The sequence below is a fragment of the Ictalurus furcatus genome, chromosome 5, assembly GCF_023375685.1.
Source record: "Ictalurus furcatus strain D&B chromosome 5, Billie_1.0, whole genome shotgun sequence".
Lineage (NCBI taxonomy): Eukaryota > Metazoa > Chordata > Actinopteri > Siluriformes > Ictaluridae > Ictalurus > Ictalurus furcatus.
The window spans coordinates 9,432,258-9,452,642 of NC_071259.1; the positions used below are offsets into that span (position 1 = coordinate 9,432,258).

The window sequence follows — 20,385 nt, forward strand, 5'->3', positions numbered from 1 at the left end:
TGCAGTAAACCACGTCTTTATTGCGCTGCATGAAGAAAGGGTGCATTTTATTAACCATCAAAATAGCATCATTATCAATATTGTATAAAGTAATACTTTTCCAAATGAAATGACTTTTTATTTCCCCTTCAAAAGCTTTTGAAAAAATCTCTAATGAGTTCATGTTGTGTGCGTCCCAGCATGTGTTTATTGTTTCCTCAACACTGATTTCTCATGGATTCAGGTTCAGTACAGAGTGAAATCAGAGTTCACACTGTTAAGATCTGCCCAGTGTTAAAGGATAAAATCATGCTAGTGACAATAAACAATTTTTAAAAAAATTTTTTAGTTATCATATTTATTTGGAATGTCTAGTAGTAGTAAGTCATGTCAACTGAAATTTTAACCATCAGTGTGATGTTAATCTCATACTCAGCTGCTCTGCTCATGGCTTAAGCGTCTGATAACTGTTGTACAGTTGTTGGAGCAAGTTGTTATCAGTACAGTTGTACTGTTGTTGGAGCAAGAGATAGTCACTGTACCTAAATTCTTTTTCGACAGAACCACATCTTTAAATGTTATTCAAAAGATTTGTTTGAAACAGTGGAGAGTAAATGTAGCTGGCTGTTTTTGTGAAAGTACGCAAAGCACCAGATTGTTTAGATGTGCGGCTGATTAAAATAATGTGATGTGAACTTTACGACGGTTTGTTGTGTCACAATGCCACACCATTCAGCAGAAAAAATGAAGCTGATTATAACACAAATCCAGTTTCCATGACTTATAGCTACTAAACAGCCTTTTCTTTCTTTCTTTCTCTCTCTCTCTCTCTCTCTCAAGCTCTCTTTATTTTGTTGTTTTGTTGGCAGTATCATTGAGTATTTTCTTGACGGCCTGAACAATGGCCTTAGAGTCGATTTTGAACAGTTTGAGTAGTTCTTTGGGTTTCCCGCTGCGTGGCACGTGAGAAACAGCGAGGCGCTCCACGGTGAAGTCGGGTTCATTCACCACTGCTGAACACACGGCCTCTCCCAGACCACCTGCACAACCACACATCATAATCAACACCTCATGTTAAACAACATGGAGGAGTTCATGTCCCCGAAAACCAACATAAATCCTGGGAAAATAAAAACAGAAGCTTGAAAATGCCTACTTATTTTAACATTAGGACACCTATTTTTTAATTTAAAAAAAAAAAATAAAATAATAAAAATAATAAAATAATATAAAATGAATATTGAACAAATAATATTTCAATATTTGAATCGTTCATAAAAGAATGCTCTAATAGCAAATAAAAGCTGCTAAGATAGCATAATTACATTATTAGCTCTCATTATTAGTGCATTTTGTGTGAAGTATTAGACATCTTCGCTTAGGGATATTGATACATTATTATGTTAAAATGTTAACCAATTTGTGTACTTACCTTTTTGTAACCTTAGTATTATATGCTTCCATCTCCTCTCATTCTTAACCCGTAATAATAACCCATAACAAACCTTCTAATAATAACTATGTCAGGTTTTGTTTTTTGTCACCAAGAATCTTCATAAATCATGAATCAGATCATGAGTTCTCAATTACCTTAGTGCGCTTTCGTCACATACGCACTATTTAAGAAACACACAACCTGTATTATCACTTATAATCAAAATACCATTTCATTCATTTTCTGTACATACTAAAAGCCAGAGTCTGTGAGTACAGATGCACTTTGTCTACTTTTAGGACTTGGGTGAAAATCTGATGATGTTTAGGTCATATTTATGCAGATATCTAGAAAATTCTAAAGGGTTCACAAAGTTTCAAGCACCACTGTATGTGTATGATATAATGGAGAGGAAAGAATGGACGAGTATAATAATTTAAAAGGCTGCATTTAACCAGTGAAGTTCTTAATTTCTGCTACAGATCATTTACAAATAGGGCTTTTCTAAATTTGAACTGATACTGATATTTACAGGAGCTAGGACACCACACACACACAAAACTACACAATATGACTGAACATATCAAAACACCCCAATGGCCAAAATATATTTACAAATTAGTTATGAGGCAGTTTTGTAGGTCAGTGTAAGCCTCCGCGACACAGCCTACCCTTCCCTTCTCTCACTCTCCGCTCTACTACACTATTCAGACTTGTCCTCACACATGCATGAAAGTTCATACTTGTGTTGCACATACATTCGCACATATATACACACACACAAATTTAAGTCTCATCCAGTCTCATGCATCCACGAACTACCCTTTTTTCTGTAGCTACCGAATAACCCATACTAGTTATTTGAATAATATGCTTTAAGATTTAATAATAACCTGAGAGTGTAAGACCCTTAGATTAGACCTAAAGGCTTGTGATAAATCTCTATTAGCATTTTCTAACACTCACCTTCATAGTAATGGTCCTCTACAGTGATGATGCGACCCCCTGTGGCCCGGGCATTTTCAATAATTGTCTTTGAGTCCAGGGGTTTAATAGTGAATAAGTCAATCACTCGAATGTATATTTTCTCTGAGAAGACAAAATAATAACGTCACTAATAATAGATTATAAAAACTTAAAAATTCATTCATTGGCATAGTCCATGGCTGATAACTGATTAAATGTTCATTGGCAGTGTACAGACCTTTTGTTACAACCCTCACATTCCCTTCCCTGACTCAATATCATTCCAGAATGTATGAATGCCATCACAGTGTTAAACACCCACGTTTGACATTCTAACTGAGCTTCCTGCTCAGAGTATCTAATAAAGAGCTGTAATTCCTCCTGATTTAGCTAAAGAGTACAATCTGTCTTACAGTAAGAAGAGCTTTGCCATGCATTTAATGGCACGTTTGGGTATTTACAGGTGCTGGCTCCTTTCTGCATATTATACCTTCCTTCAGCTGCTTAGCTGCATCAAGAGCCTCATGCAGAGTTACAGCAGCTCCAATCACAGTGACCTGGTCTTCGCTGTTCTTGTACACAACCTGCATATAAACATCACAACATGTGATAGACCTTATTCATCATCACCAAGACAAAACTGTAATCTATTGACCTCTGATCCACAGTGTTAGTGTCTGCAGTGAATATATTATTTGAACAGAATATGTACAAATACAAATACCAATAGGAATAAGAGATGCATTATTATTATTATTATATTTATTTATTTATTTTTAGCACATATCTCTAGTTTAGACCATCATGAACTGGAGCTGAGATTGAGGAACTCTCAGGGTCAGTGTATTCCAGTGTTTTCAGAGGCACAGCGGTAGGTTTCCCTTTTTTTAAAATAAATAAATAAATAAATCTGGACCAGGCCATGCACACTTTGGTTTTAAGTAAGAATAAAGATACAGATGGTGTCATTGACTTACACCACTATTGTAAATGTAGAAAAACATTCTATTCTACACTGTATTCATTGATATTAATCTAAACTAAGATAAATCTTACTCATATGCCAGACGTGGAATGACAGGAAATAGTATAAGAACAGACATTTTCTGCCTGTTATAACCATGGGTGTGTGAGTGTGTACTTGGCCGGGTGCTGAAATAAACCCTTGCTGTAATTTAAGTTCAGCAGACTCACAGAGGACAGAATTTTTAGAAACATACCTTCGCCTGGCCTACACGGAACTCTTCATTGCTGTTGTAGATTACAGGATTTTCAGGGCGACTGGTTCGGATGAAGCAAATACCCTGTAAAAAGAGAACACGCAGCATCGCGTAAGAACAACCTCTTTACAGCTATCAGGAGAATTAATGTAAGGATCAAAACTTTACAAGGATTAAAGCCAGGATCAGGATTTGCCACATAATCACTAAGGGCAAATGAAACAGTATACATGTTAAATGAGTGATTAATGAATTTGTATGTATTTTTTTTTTTTTATCAGTTTCATTGGAATAAGAGGACAGTTAATTCCTTTTTATTCGAGCATCTGTGTTTTGTTGTGGGGTTTTTTTTCTCATTCTTTCTCTTTGCACTCTTTTCAATGGATGCTTTCAGTTCACACCAGCGTTAAAGTCTCCACAATTGGCCTAACTAAGCTTCTGCAAGGTGACAATAAATAATAAATAAACCATGACAACACTGATCAAGCTGAGTGAACATGTGCACACAGATACACTACAAGTGTGTTTTGTTTTTTTTTTTTCAACAGGAATGTCTTTTTTTTATAATCAGAAGTGTATGCTTGATTAATAATCAAAGTTGCCTGCCAGTTACAACTTTCAGGAGTTCATTTCAAGCCCTGTGTAAAACATGTTTAATATATTCTGGCTTCTGAGAGAATTGTGAGAACCTTTGTGTTAGCAGCCAGCTCCACTGCCTTCTCAGTGGACACAGCATCACTCGGGTAGAACACGGTGGCAGTGGGAATGGCTCTGAACATCGCCAAGTCTTCCAGCGCCATCTGAGAGGGACCATCCTCTCCTAAAATATCACACACACACACACACACACAAAGAATTAACACACAACCCCGGGTGGTATGTAATATGTCAGTTTTTCTACACTGATATAGTAGATATGTAGAAAGTGATCAATTTAGACTGCGCTGCGATGTTGGGGATAAATTCCCAATAATAGATTAACTTCTTGAGCAATGTTAGTGCTCGAAAGGTTCAAAGTGCTGAAGCAAATACTTGTTTATATTACCACAAGATAAGTTCCTTTTAGCACAAGAAACAATATTGAGCCACTGTGTATTGCAAGTATGGTGAAAGGAGAAAGAGGGAGATGTGAGGATGCTAACCAGAAGGAAGTGAACAAAAAAAGAAGAACTGTCACAAGAGAAAGTATTTACTGCTTAGTTTCATTGCAATGTTAACAAAATACATACATTACTGACAACAAAAGGAGCAGTATGGGCTTCTGCAAACTGACCAATGAATGTTGCTCATAAAAGGTCAGGTTTGCAGAAGCACATCAAGGGATTGAACTGTATTGTGATTATCATTGTACGAGGCTACATATACAGAAATGTGCATTCCTGCTTATTGATGTGTTCTGGTATTAAACATGCATCCTCCTGTATTCATCTGTATAAGCAGAAGGTGTTTCATTTTCTATAACACCACCTCTGAAAGTAGTGCCAGCTGTAAGACTAATCACAGGTTTATATTAATGCACTCATTCTTATAAGTATCTTTTGTATAGTAACTTATTCACAGCAATATGTCTGGACTCTAAGACCAATGATAATTAAAAAAAAACATTACCATCGATATGGGGATGCTTTCTGTAAAAAGTCTCATTTGTTTAACATTATTTAACAGAGCTCATCATGGGGAAAGTCTTCAAAACAGAGGACTTTGTGCTTTTTGGCTTCTTGGTAACATGACAATCTTGCTTTCTTTTGTCTTATTAGTGCACGAGGTAGAAAAAAAAGAGGCTGGTGAATGCATAACTGTTTATAGCGGCTATTATGCAACTAATAAGAGGAATGAACTTGTTCCATGGATGCTCCACAACATTAAATGTAACTATAAAATGATAAACACGTATGATGTGTCATTCTTTTATTAATAAAACATGTAATGATTAGCAGACTGCTGTGGCATAGGAACAAAACACTTTGTGACATGATGTTATATGAAAGTAATCAGGTGGTAATAGTAACTCCGCTTTGCATCGGGCTATATCACACCACCCTGTCACTGATTAGTTTCCTATAATACCACACACACACACACACACGCACGTAAGTGTTTTATTACTTACATAGTTCCCAATAAGGTTAAAAAAAAAAGTTCAGAGGTCAGGTGTCAGCAAACACTAACCGATGGAAACGCCACAGTGTGAGCCGCAGAGGTTGATGTTGCTCTCTGAGATGGCGGCCATGCGCAACTGGTCATAGGCTCGGGTGAAGAATGTGGCAAACGCCGAGGCAAAAACAACGTTGCGGTCACGAGCTGCACAGCCCACTGCTACGCTCACCTGAAAAAAACACAACATTACTCAGACCAGTTTATTTTGTACAAGCACACAGCCAGATCTCAGCCAGATGTCTCCCTGGACATCCTATTAGAACTGTACTTGTTTAATAATGAGAGATTATAAGAGAACTATATAAGAGAACTATATACATCCAGAGCTGTTTTGTATGTCAGTGGCTTCAGTTAATGCAGTAAACATCTACATCTAATGCAGCAAGCGTTATGTCACTGTTGCCTTAAGAAAATTGCAAAACATATACACACAACTACTGTTCAGTGGTTGCAAGAGGCTGTGTAGTAATAATTCAGCAATACTGCTACCTCTTTTACAAAACTTTCCTCTTCTATGGCTCCACACCTGCTACTTCTTTTTAACAGCTTTCTGTACTGTAACAGCTTGCATGCTGAACATGCTGAAGATGCTTTATTGTGTAACTGCCATTGGACCACACTTCCACTCCTCACTTTTATAATAAAATAATCATTTTGCATGGCTCTCTGTGTAGGTGCTGTATAATAAGCCTCAGCTTTTGCTAAAAAAATAAAAATAAGTAAGATGATACGATGGCCATGATAATCAGCTGTGACCCACATGCCCAAGAGCCTTAAACAGAGCTCATCTCATTAAATGTGCTAATAATGTAGGACATTATTATGATGATGTCACGTATAATAATGTAGGACATTATTATGATGATGTCACGTACCATATTCTGCTCTGCGATGTAGCACTCCACATAGCGGTCAGGAAATTTGTTCTTGAAAATCTCAGAAAAGGTGGAATTCTTTGTGTCTGCGTCCATGACAACAACGTGCTTGTTGGCATGGCCAAGTTTTTCAAGAGCCAGACCATAGGCTTTCCTCGTAGCGATCTGAAAGACAATTAAGCCATAGTTTTTTCAGCAATCTTCTGTTAGTATTTACTTACACATATATAATATAAACTAGTATATACATTTATTAGTTTATATCATATATAAGTATTTATGAATTACTTTATTATAGATGCACACAAAAAGCACTGATAATTAAACTACAGTCCTAAATGTGTGTGTGTATATATAAGTTACAGTCTGAAGTTTATATTTGTAACACTCAGTTTGTGGATTTTATTTTAAATAAATGAAAAAATAGTATTGAAAGTTTTTTATTTTATTTTTTTTATTAATCGATTATGAAAATAATCATTAGTTGCAGCCCTATATACACATAAAATGTGTCGTTAAACTAGTTAGATTTATTTGTGCCAAAAGAAGAGGGTTTGTCTATGGGTAAAGTCTACGAGACCCACCCTGCTGAGTTAGCCCCACCTAAATATTGGGGTTGTGTCATTTCTTGTCCATACCTTCTCTCCGAGTATGTATTTGGGTTCGCTGGGCATTTGGATGTTTTTCAGGTTGACGGGAGGTGCGTCTTCAGTTGGTGTTGGGGGGGACAGCTTCTTGTCGCTTGTAATCTGACTTTGTAGGTCCTTTATTACACTCTCAGCCATGTCCTTAGGCAGGGGTTTACCATGCCAACCCATCTTATCTTCTGTGTCTATAATACACACAAACACAGACCTATAGATTTGCTTCCAAAGCAGCCAGAATGTAAAGGTGAAGGTGTTTAATAGGTCAGTGGGTCAGTACGATTTGCCTTTTTCCCTCAATAAGTCCATATACTATACAGATTTTTTTTTTTTTTTAAAATAGCAGGTTTCCTTTTTAGAGTCTGATTCCTATGTTTTCTTTCTCATACCATAAGCACAGCTCATTAGATGGCTCTGGTTTGCTCGTTATGGAGCTACATCTACATCTGGATTTCTATAAAGCTGCTTTGTGACAGTGTCTATTGTTAAAAGCACTGTACGAATATAATGGAATCAACTGGATCAAGTGAGACCATCTAGGTGTAAAACAACATGATAGAGGCAGCAGTGGTTGACACACAGCCTGTAGGCTTCTGCATAATTAACAAGCGATGTGTAAGTGCTGCATAGGGATTTTCCTCACATACACCATGCGTACGGTTTTAATTGGGACTGAATATGCCTGTGTATTCAAAAGTGTAGATTTTGTAAATATGCTGGATGAACCCTAGATTAATAACATACCTACCTAATTATCTGTAGTTATCTGTAATTTGATCTATTTCCTACATATTGTTTTTGTATGATGTAGTGTATATAGCGTGCAGTGACTATTACAGCAGTGTAGGATGTACATGAGCAGTTGGTGTATAATGTTGAGAAGTTTACTTATAATTCATGTTGGACAATATAAATATATATAAACTGTGTGTTCTCTGTGCACATGTACTGTGGTGTTTTTTCAGTGTGTGTGTTGTACCTGGAATGCCTTTGCCCTTAATGGTTTGGGCAACAATGGCAGTAGGCTGGTCATGGGGTTGACACAGAGCCTTGCAAAGCTCCTCCACACTGTGGCCATCCACAATGACAGCATGCCATCTTCACACACACACACACACACACACACACACACACACACACACACACACACACACACACACACAGGGTATAAGGAGTGTTAGAGAAACTCTGATGGGCTGCAGCCTTGCATTATCCTACAAAATTCTGAGGAAAGTGGAACTAAATATCAGTTTATTATGCAGTTATTCATCTTAAAGCACATTATTCTGTAGCTACTATGAATCAGTCAGTGAAACTAAAAGGAAAAGTGTGTAGTTATGAGAGTATGGAATGTAAGTCTGATCTGCCACAGTGTCCAGGGAGTTTAGGGCATGTGATGTGCATTGTGTTATTATTACATTATTTTTCTATTATCAGCCACATGTATAAAGTGTCTTCAGTCACGCTGGATCTTGAGCCTTTCCCAGGCACACTGAAAGTGAGGTAGGAATACGCACTGAATGGTACATCCTACACATGTACACACTCACCCGAAGGCCTGGCAGCGTTCCCTGTACTTCTCCACCTTGTGCTGCAGGGGTGCAGGGTCGCTCTGGCCAAGTCGGTTGATGTCCAGAATGGCTACCAAATTGTTCAACTTATAGAAGGAAGCAAAGGCCATGGCCTCCCACACTGAGCCCTCAGACAGCTCACCGTCCCCGAGCAGGCAGTACACACGGTAACTACACAACCAGAAAGATGGAGAAAGAAATAAAAAGAAATAAAGTGATTTAACCCAAAATGCTGGGAAGGTATATTTTATAGTCTTACAGAGCAACCAGTTAGCAGCCTGCATCAATAACCATGGGCCTATAGAAAACTTATACAGAATATTTCAAAAATATACAGAATACTTTGTGTGTGTGTGTGTGTGTGTGTGTGTGTGTGTGTGTGTATTTAAGGTAAAAAAAATGCTAAGCAAACTTTATTTCAAATGTCATTCAAATCATGAAATCAGTTCATTTTAGATACTAAAAACAAATGATTCATCTTGTTTTAACAGGTTTAAACTTATGTAGATATTAATTATATTAATCAATTAACTTATAATTATATTTACTTATATATAATTATATAATATTAACTTTATCTACATATCTGTTATATTAGAATTATATAGATATGCTTAGAAAAAAAAGAAATACAGATAGAATCAAGTTTTAAAGTGTTATAAGGAGATAATGAAAGAAAGAAAGACAGAAAGAAATATGTTTTGGAACTGTCATAGTTGAATGGAGTTTAAATGAAATCTGATGTTTTGCATAACAGTCAGTGACGACACACACACACCCCTCTCTCTCTCTCACTCACACACACACACACACACACACACACACACACACTACTTTTGGTTCAGACACCTTTCCAGTCAATTAGACATGTTTTATTAATGTAGTGTGATTAGACTGAACAGTGAGCATTATCATGCATATTCCACACACGCCATTAAAAGAAAAGGCTGACTCTGCCACTCCAACACAAACACACCTGGCAAGACAGTACACACACAAAAGCTAAACACATCTTAATGATTTGATTTTGTAGGTGTAAAATGAGTAAGTGATTAACATTTGAGTAGACTACATAAGCACTGATTGGATAATCCTACAGATGTGGCATGTTTAGATATCTAGTATAGATATCAGATGGTATCAGATATGGTTATGGTTATGGTGGTGGTTTGGGTTGTACTTTAATGATGCCAGAAAAATCAAAGAAAGGAAAGAATAAATCAACAGAGAACTGATGGGGGCTGCTGAAGAGGGAGGAAAGATGGAGGGAGGTTAGAATGACAGCTAACCAGAGAAAGAGTGCAGGGGTGGGCAAGATTTCTCCATTAGCGTCTTATTAGAGCTGAAGATTTGACAGAATGCAGAAATACAAAGAGGAAGAAAGCGATATGGAGACAGACAAGGAAGCAAATGCAAAAAAGTGCATAGAACAATGAGCTCACATCAAGACTGAGTGAAAAGGTTTAATCATCTCTGCAACTACACTGAATTTCCTTGAGTACGATTCATGTTTATCAATGTATAGCCCCTGAACGTGACCTAGCATTAGCAGTACTTTATGTATATTGTTTTATACCTCGCCTTGTCAAAATATTTTCCAGTATAGGCCATCCCACATGCAGCACCAAGTCCTTGCCCAAGAGATCCTGTGGCCACGTCCACAAATGGCTGTTTCTATAATTTAAAAAAAGAACAGAGATACACATTTGACCAAAAACCTACATCCTTCAACAATTTTCATGGTTTAACATTATCGCATCGTTCTATAATGATGCATGTGAGAGTGTATACAATATAATGTCAAATATCTGCAACACAAATGTGCAATTTGGCATGAGAATATCCTACATTTTAAATCACAGAATAAATCATTCTACATAATAGAGGTTTTTGTTCCTCTTATACAACTGCTATTTGCCATTGATACCCATGATGTATGAAAAAAAGAGAATGAAACATCATACTTTTGATCAGTTTCTAGTTCTTGTTGTGGTGGAATGTTCATGAGACAAGTTAGTTCCTGTTATCACTTATAAACAGTGCTTCCCTCATGAACATCTCTTTTTTTATTCTCTTTAAGTTAACAAGACCAACAATGCAACTTGACATGTTACTGAGAAACCACAATGCGGAAAGTTCTCTGTCCTGAAGACTTTCCAGTATTGAAAACTTACTATTACAAATCACTGACACTGGAGACTCCTGTAATAAAAGTTACCTAAACGTCTCTTAACAGGAGGCTTCACCATATCTGGTTGTCTCCTATTCTCACTACCTCCATTTTTCCTCCCTCTAACACGGTTCACTGTCTATTCATTCTCTTCTTTTTCTTTCCTTCTCTGTCCTCCCCATGAACCTTGCCAACCCCTCAAAGTTCATTCACATTCTGTATCAATTGTCCTAATTGTCTACAATGTCGTTGTATGTTATGTCCTCTTTCTTCATAAAGTTTTATTAACAATTAAAATTTATTTGCAGATGCTTACTACGTTACGCTTACAGTCAGAATTAGTTATAGTTCAATCAAATAAATAGAAAATGATCATGACACCCTAAAGCTAATAGGAACCAAGGAGCAGGATTCTATGTCATAACTCTGTGGGGTGCTTTCCAGACTTCATGTATCACTTCAAGTAACATTACACTGTTTTGTAGGGAAATGCTTATTTAAATCTCAATCATATTAAATTAGCCAGAAGAAAAACTGTCTATTGTGAAACTTCCTGCATATGTATTTGCTTACTGGAACTGGGTGGCCCTCCAGGATGGAGTCAATTTTTCGGAGGTTAAGCAGCTCACTTTCTTGGAGGGAACCTGCTTCTGCCCAGGCGGCATAGAGCACTGGAGCAGCATGACCCTTAAACACATACACACACAACGTTAACACAAAGTTTGTCTACATTGATATAGTTTCCTATACTGATTATAGTACACTTTAGTATATTTAATTCTGTGTACATTTATTACGGTAACTCACAAAACCACACTCTACAACAGCAGAGAAGTGGAACAGGTGTGGGACCTGATGTTGTCCTCTGCTGTTGTAGCCCATCTGCCTCAAGGTTTGATGTCTTGTGTATTCTGGGATGCTTTTCTGCTCACCATGGTTGTAAAGAGTGGTGATTTGAGTTACCGTAGACTTTCTGTCAGCTCGAAACAGTCTGGCCATTCTCCTCTGACCTCTCTCATCAACATCTGGTTTAAATGAACTTTTAATGGACAGCGTGTTATTAACTAGACGCTAGCGAAGATTTGACCAATCCATCAACTAAAAATAAACTGTCACAATTTCAACTCAACTGTCAAAATCTATATATCATGATATTCTGTGATGTTGACTCAGGATTGTCTACGCCACATATCTAATCTGTTTTCATTCAAAAGAATGCCCTTTATCAATTTTTTTTTGTTGTTTAAAAAAGGATAAGGAAACCTTCTCAAAGTTATGCAATCTGCTGTAACTGGTTTGTTACGTCTGGACTAGTGTTAACTTTCATGTACACAATACAACGTAACCCTATCAGGTTATCTGACACTGCTCAGACAGAGAACACAATCACATTTGAGCAGCATTATACGCTGTGCTGGAAACTATGCTATCAAAGCAAGAAGCTTATTCAGTTGATCAGTTCATGTGGAGGGTTTCGTTTTTTTTTTTTTTTTTGCGTATTTTGAGTCTGTGTGAATTTAACTTGGTGTTCTATACAATGTTAATATCTATTTTTATATAGTTTATATCTATTAGATACAGCAGAGCAATGTGTCTGTTACCTTGGACAGAACAAAGCGGTCATAGCTGGGATTACGTGGGTCATCAGGTTTGTATTTCATGGTGTGAAAGAAGACCACAGACATGATCTCTGCTGCACTGCAACATGATGTTGGGTGTCTGCAGAACAGAAAATATGCAAAGATTCCACCCAGATACTATTCAGACTCACACACAATTTCACATGCTGCGTTCAAATCAAAAACATGTGCAAACACAGAACACATACAGTAAAATCTGCAACCAACTGGAAATGGAATCTAAAAGTTTAAAACATGCAGGTATTATACAACAGACATGAATTGATTTGTTAGGCATGGGCAAAATTTGCTAAAAAGTGTTGATGCTAGTCAGCCTTATTATAGTGAAAGTTTCTCAGTACATGCCTATCATGAGTGGAGGACATGTTACAACAGGGTTTTATTATTTTTTTAAATGATCTTATTTTTTTCATTTAGTACTGCTCTTACGAAGCTACATAAGATATTTACATGTTTCCCAGAAGATAAAATAATAACAATTTTCACCAATCATTCTGTTCAAAAGTTTACATCCCCCTGGCTCTTAATGTATCGTGTAACTTTCTTGAGCATCAATGAATGTTTGCACCTTTTGTAATAGTTGTGTACGAATCCCTCAGCTGTCCTCAGTGTGAAAAGATGGATCTCAACATGAAATAGCCAATGTTGGAAAGGGGTCAAATATGTAGAAGATGTTGGAAAAACAAACAACGTGCAGGACCTGGAGGATTTTTCTGAAGAACAGTGGGCAGTTTAACTGCTCAGGACAAACAAGGGACTCATGAACAACTATCACGAAACATAAAAACGGTTGTTTATCATCCAGGTAACGACACACAGTATTAAGAATCAAGCGTATGTAAACTTCTGAACTGGTTAATTTGTGTAAATTTAGTTATTATTGTGTCTTGTGGACTAGATTTAAACATCTGTTATGTGAAAAAGCTTATTCAGGGCAGTACTAAATAAAAACAAAATGCAATTTTTTATGATCCCTCGTTTTTTAACATTTTTCAAGGCTTATGTAAACATATGATCTCTCTCTCTCTCTCTCTCTCTCTCTCTCTCTCTCTCTCTATATATATATATATAATATGACAGTTTCATTACACATCATCACATCATTTGAGGAGAAAAGAACTTTAATAATATTTTAATGTTACTGAATAATTATATGGTTCTATAATTTCTTCTCACTCTGTTGTGTCTTTTCACTAATAGTTGAATGAATAGTTGCTCTTATAACAATACTGTTTGACTTTTTTTAAAAAAACCCTCTAATAATAGCAGCATGCCATTAGAATTATGTTTGTTGAGAATATATTAAATCTTCAGAGTAATAGGCTGGACGATATAAAAGAGTGTTAAATGCTATGCCATTAAGATAACTTAGACACTGTTATTACAAAAAAAAACCTTAAAATATTTCACAAAAATAACATGGAGATGTTTTTATTATGTATATTTTCCTCACACAGTCTATGCCAGGTGTTTCTGAAGTTGCTGGAGAGCTATGTGCTATTTGGAAACAGATACAGGTTGTGATGCTCCTGCGCCACAGTCTTTTCACTTTTGGTGGTAATTCCAGATTTTTAAAATGCTATAATTGTACATGCGGTTCAGATACATGCAAATAAGAACCTTAAACAATGCAGTTTTTACAACTATATATAGTGGAAAATGTCAGAATATCATCATGTGAGGGGTTTTTCCCCCCACCAGGAAGCCACACAAATAACATTACTGGTTATTTCAACTATTGTGCAAGGCCACTCTTATTCTGTAAATCTGACCTGTTCTTGATTATGAAATTGGAGCAGGTGTCCAATATTTACTTAATGATTATAGACAAGTAAGTCTAATCGTTAACTAGTTCATAACTTACCATATCCATGAAATGTGTTTGAAATACGTGCTATATAAAGGCTAGTAAAATAAAAGGCTAAGTAGGCTAGATAAACAGCTTTTGTCTACTATTACAGTGACTTGTGTTACTGTCTACGAAATAGATAACGTGAAAGAAATGTGATAAAAAAAAAGACAACACACTGTGCCCGTTTTAGCCTTTTATTATTATTATTATTATTATTATTATTATTATTATTACTAACTGAGTTCTAGTTTAAACCAGTCTAGAGTCGGGCCAGGTGTGTGAGCCTCGACAGCCACGTGACTACCGCTTCTAATGCACGCGCAGTGGGCAAGTGCACACAGGACCTCCAGCTGTAGTGTTTTACAGAGAGAGAGAGAGAGAGAGAGAGAGAGAGAGAGAGAGAGCGTATATGTACATAAAGCCTACATGCTGTGGGTCTCTTACCCGCTGCCAGCTGCAGTGGTCGCCTTTATGGAATTGATTCGGAGTCGGTTCGCGATGTTTCTCAGCTCTTGCAGTGTTTGTTTATCTGGTTTGTGATAGTCCTCCATGGTGGCGTCCTGTGTATAAACTTATGTGATGAAAAGGATGGAAATGGATGAAGAACAGGTCGGTGGTCCTCGCTGCACTCTGTGTGCATGTGTTTATATGCAGCAGTGTGTGTGTGTGTGGGAGAGGGAGGGGGGAGGGAGAGGGAGGGGGGGGGGGAGGGAGAGGGAGGGGAGGGAGAGGGAGGGGAGGGAGGGGGGGCGCGGATAGAGAGACTAAGAGTAAGTAAAAGTAAAAAAAAATTATATATATATATATATATATATATATATATATATATATATATATATATATATACATACACACACACACACAGTGCTGTGAAAAAATATTTCCTGATTTCTTCTGTTTTTGTGTATATCTCTATATATACTAAATAGTTTCAGATCTTCAAACGAAATATAACATACAACAAAGGCACCCTGAGTAAACGCACTATAGTTTTTATCTTTTTTATTGAAGCAAAAAACGTTATCCAACACCTATAAGCCATGTGAAAAACGATTTGCCCCTTTAAACTTAAAATCTGGTTGTGCCACCTTTAGCAGCAATAACTGCAACCAAACACTTCTGATAACTGGAGATCAGTCTTTCACTTACTTCTAGGACTAGGATTTACTCCTATGCTTTGGATCATTTTCTTGCTGCATAATCCAGCTGCACTTGAGTTGCGGACCAAAGACAGGACATTCTCCTTTAGGATTTTCTGGTAGATAGCAGAATTCACGTTTCCCTCAATTACTGCAAGTTGCTCAGGCTCTGAAGCAGCAAAGCATCCCCACACCATCACACTTCCACCACTATGCTTGACCGTAGGTATGATGTTCTTTTTGTGGAATTCTGTGTTTGGCTTACGCCAGAGGTAATGGGACCCCTGTCTTCCAAACAGTTCCACTTTCAACTCATCAATCCACAGAACACTCTCCCAAAAGGTTTGAGGATCATCAAGGTGTGTTTTGGAAAAATTCAGATGAGCCTTAATGTTCTCTGGGTCAGCAGTGGTTTTCACCTCGCCACTCTTCCATGGATGCCATTTTTGCCCAGTGTCTTTCTGATAGTGGAGTCATAGACTCCTTTATTGCACCTTTATTGATGCAAAAGAGGCCTGTGGGTCCTCTGATGTTCTCCTTGGCTCTTTTGTGACTTGCTGGATGAGTCGTTGCTGTGCTCTTGGATTTTTTTTTTTTTTTGATCATAGAATTTTTATTGAAAATTTACATTTTACATAACACCCAACCCAACAACCCCAACAAACAACCACAGCCAAAACCAAAAGAAAGGGGGAAACAAAAAAACAATAAACAAACAACCAAAGAAAAAACAAACAAACAAACAAACAAACAAAAAAAAAAAAAAAAAAAAAAAACTAACAAACATAAAAACCCAAAACAACAACAACAAAAAAAGGGGTAAGATGATCAGGAATTACAGTCCACCTCTCCTCAATCCACCACCAGGGTGCGTACATCATTGAAGTAGGTAATAAATTGTGCCCATTTTCCCAAAAATGAGTCACCCCTGCCTCTGATGTTGTACTTGATTTTTTCAGGTTTTAAAAAGAAGATTAAATCTTTAAGCCAGACTGATATAGAGGGGGGTTGTGGAGAGGTCCAAGACAACAGTATTCTGCGCCGAGCAAGTAACGATGCAAAGGCCACAACACTAGCTTGTTTATGGTTCAGAGTTTGACGCTGAGAGCTTATTGGTCATCAATGGCTCGAATATTATCCGATGTCTCTTTTTTCTTATCCTTGCATTGCTTATTGGTATGAGCAGAATAAGAGATCATCTGTCCCCTTAAGAAGGCCTTTAAAGTTTCCCAAAGTAAAGAGTAAGAGATTGAATCAGTTTGGTTAGTAAGAAGAAAATCATCTATTGAAGTAGAAATATACTTGCAAAACGCTGAATCGGATAAAAGTAGAGAGTTAAGCCTCCATGGTGGACGAAAGGCGCGATGTGAAGGTAGAAGAATGTCAAGACTTAGAGGAGCATGGTCTGAAATAACAATTGGTAGATATTCAGAGTTTACAACCCAAGAAATTAGAGAGTTATTAATAAAAAAGTAATTAATGCGAGAAAAATATTTATGTACGTGAGAAAAAAAAGAATATTTTCTCACTGTGGGGTTAAAATACCTCCACGGATCAATGTAACCATTCTGAACCATAAACTCAGAGAACACCTTTGCCATTGCAGAGGGAGCCTTTGCAACAGCGCTAGATTTGTCCAAAACCGGGTCAATAACACAGTTTAAATCTCCCCCAAATATCAAGAGATGCGTGTTCAAAGCAGAAATTTTTGATAACAAATTCTGAGCAAAAGGAGCACTATCAAAATTCGGGGCATATACATTCACCAAAACTACTGGCGTTTGTGAAATTTTCCCTTCCACAATCACATATCTACCATTTACATCAGAAATAACGTTATCAAAAGAAAAGGGCACAGTCTTACTTATCAAAATAGAAACTCCCCTGGACCTGGAATCAAAATTGGAGTGGAACATATGCGATGTCCAGCGAGCTTGGAGTCTTCGTTGATCCCTGAGACGGAGATGAGTTTCCTGAAGAAATGCAACGTCAGGTTTTTGTAGTTTTAAATGTGTCAAAACCTTGGATCTTTTAATGGGACCATTCAGACCTTTCACATTCCAACTTAGAAATCTGAATGAACTTCGGGTATTTTCCATCAATTTAGATTAGTACAGAATGGAGTACAGAGAGGTTGATATCAATAAGGAAAGGGGGGAAAAAAGAAAAAAAAAAAAAAGAAGAAAAAAAAAGGGGGGGGGGGAGAAAAACCCACAACAACAACACACCACCCCACCCTCCCCCACCCCACCACCCGACCATCAATTATCTTCTCTCCATTCCCAAACAATGGAGGCAGAACCCTACAACACTGGAACATCCGATACTTGTGAACCGTACCTATTCTTGTTGTGTGAAGTCACTCCCGAGCAAAAAAAAACAAAACACAGTCATTATGTATCACAGGCAACCTGTAGATTTACATGGAAACTAATATAGTTGTCCACACCCGCGTAGTTTTACAGTCCCATTACAGGTATTAATAAATTGGGTAACTGTCATGTAGACAGATTAAGATGGAGGAAACCGTTCATTAAACCATCGTTGCGCTTTTTGGGGACAGTCGAATTGTAGCGTCTCATCACCGAGGTCTATCCGAAGGCGAGCAGGGTATCTGAGAGAAGACCGCACATTTCTCTCACGCAAGCTGTTTCTCACCGTAGCGAAGGCCGCTCTCCTCTTAGCGACGCTGGAGCTGAAGTCAGGAAAGATGAAGACCTTACGGCCCTGATGGAAAAGTTGATTCCAATTCCCGCATCTAACAACTTTTCCTCTGTCGTGAAAGTAGTGAAACCGCACAATCATCACTCTGGACCTCTGATTCTCTCGCTGTTCCTCCGAGGGCACGGGGCCAATGCGGTGCGCTCTATCCAGCAATGGAGCAGTCGGAAAGATTTCTGACATAAATGTTACCAGATCGCTCCCTTCTTCTCGTTCCGGAATACTGATGACCCGGAGATTGCAGCGCCGCGAGCGGGACTCTAAATCCTCAACTTCCTCGGTGAGTTGTTTGTTAGCCGAAGTTAGCTTCAGCACTGTCTGTTCCAGTGTTACAATGCGGTCACTGTAATCGTTCAGGTGCTGGACAAGCTCGTCAATACGCCGTCCTTGTGATTCAATGTCCGATTTAAAACTCTCAAACGACGCAACAACTGGGGCTAGAGCGAAGTCAATAGCTACTTTCACCTGAACTGCGATGGTAGATGTTAGCTCCGCTATTAAAGTGTTGTGGAGATTTTCAAAATCCAGCGGTAGCTTGTCGCCATGACTCGTCATGCTCGGTGAAGATTTAGGTTTCCGTAGTCTTTCAGAAGCCATAATTCCTTTCTGGTTATAGTCGTGGACCGAGTAATTGAAAAGGAGCGCACCAAATGTCTTAGAAAAGATTCAGGTTGCCTGAAAAGTACAATTAAAAGACAAAATGCTCGGGAGCTCACTCCACCCGTGCCTTCTCACTTACATGCTCAGCCGGAAGTCATCTCTTGGAGTTTTTGAAGGTCGGCCACTTCTGGGAAGGTTCATTACTGTACCAAGTTTTTTCCCATTTGGAGATAATGGCTCTCACTGTGGTTCTTTGGAGTCCCAGAGCCTTTGAAATCGCTTTGTAACCCTTCCCAGACTGATGTATTTCAATCACCTTCTTCCTCATCATTTCTGAAATTTCTTTAAATTTTTGGCATAGTGTGTTACTGGGTAAGAACTTTTAACCAACTTCATGCTGATTTTATACTTCATATTAGATTTTGTTGTAATTTCTGAAATAATTTAGTATGTGAAATAGAGTTGATGTGGTAGTGCAGTGGGGTGTAAACATTGTAGATACAGCAGCAGACTTAAGTGGTATTAAAGTGGCAGGTCAGTGCAAACAGTGTAAACATTATAAACGTCAAAATTATTTTTAAATGTCACTTTGAAATCACAACACAGAAATAATAAATGCAATGTCTGAGTGTGTCTATATAGTCAGAGAAAGTAGACCATGCTGCATTGAAGTTTCACAAGCATCATAACTTTATCACATTTGATGCAAGTGTTCACCAAAACAGTCGCTTTTCTATTCAAAGATGTATAATAGAGATATTGCAGAATAACTGACCTATCTAAAAAGGCATGATCTAACAAAAAAGATTTATTCTGCTGTTATACATAGTGATCACAGTGAGCATGCATTAAACAGAAATTACTTGCAGGCAAGCTAGTTTTTAATGATGGTTCCTTAACGCTTTATACTCTATCTAGCTGTGTAACTGAGCACTCTTGGAAATTTTGGAGTGTGACTTTACACTGATAAAGCCAGTGTAACCGACAATTGACACTGCAAAGCCCTATGGTCTCACACCTCTATTACAGAGCACAGACCATTACATGAACATGCTAGCTGAATATACTGTTGTTAGCTAGTGACGCTGCAAGATTTGTTAGAATCAGGATACAGTAAGCACTGAATCATGATTCACTGTAACTTAAACGTAAAATAAAACAACAAATACATTGGAAATGAATAACAGAAATGGTTGTGGGGTACAGAATACATGGGTAATTGTAGTAGGAGGTTTCAACTGAGCACTTCACTCCTGTGAAAGTTAGCTTATTATGATTGACAGGGGACATGAATATGTATCTGTCTCTTCTGATTTTACATCAGCAAAATGCAAGAGGCAGGCAGTTTAAAGTGGGACAGGAGAAACAGGTATCACAGTAATGTCATATGCAACAACTTATATGCCATATAAAATA

The 20,385-nt window shown here is 37.7% G+C and overlaps 1 protein-coding gene across 1 annotated transcript; it reads right to left on the reverse strand.

Moving 5' to 3' along the window:
• LOC128607645 (transketolase) lies at positions 1-15,148 on the reverse strand. The gene is made up of 14 exons (XM_053624706.1): positions 14,954-15,148; positions 12,619-12,736; positions 11,591-11,704; positions 10,424-10,521; positions 8,827-9,018; positions 8,256-8,374; positions 7,271-7,464; positions 6,633-6,797; positions 5,770-5,926; positions 4,290-4,420; positions 3,601-3,684; positions 2,871-2,964; positions 2,381-2,503; positions 1-1,019 (listed from the first exon to the last, which is right to left on the reverse strand). Exons 1-14 carry the CDS (start codon positions 15,058-15,060, stop codon positions 826-828), a joined length of 1,890 nt encoding a protein of 629 aa, XP_053480681.1. The 5' UTR covers positions 15,061-15,148; the 3' UTR covers positions 1-825.
• Between the last annotated feature and the right edge of the window lie 5,237 nt (positions 15,149-20,385).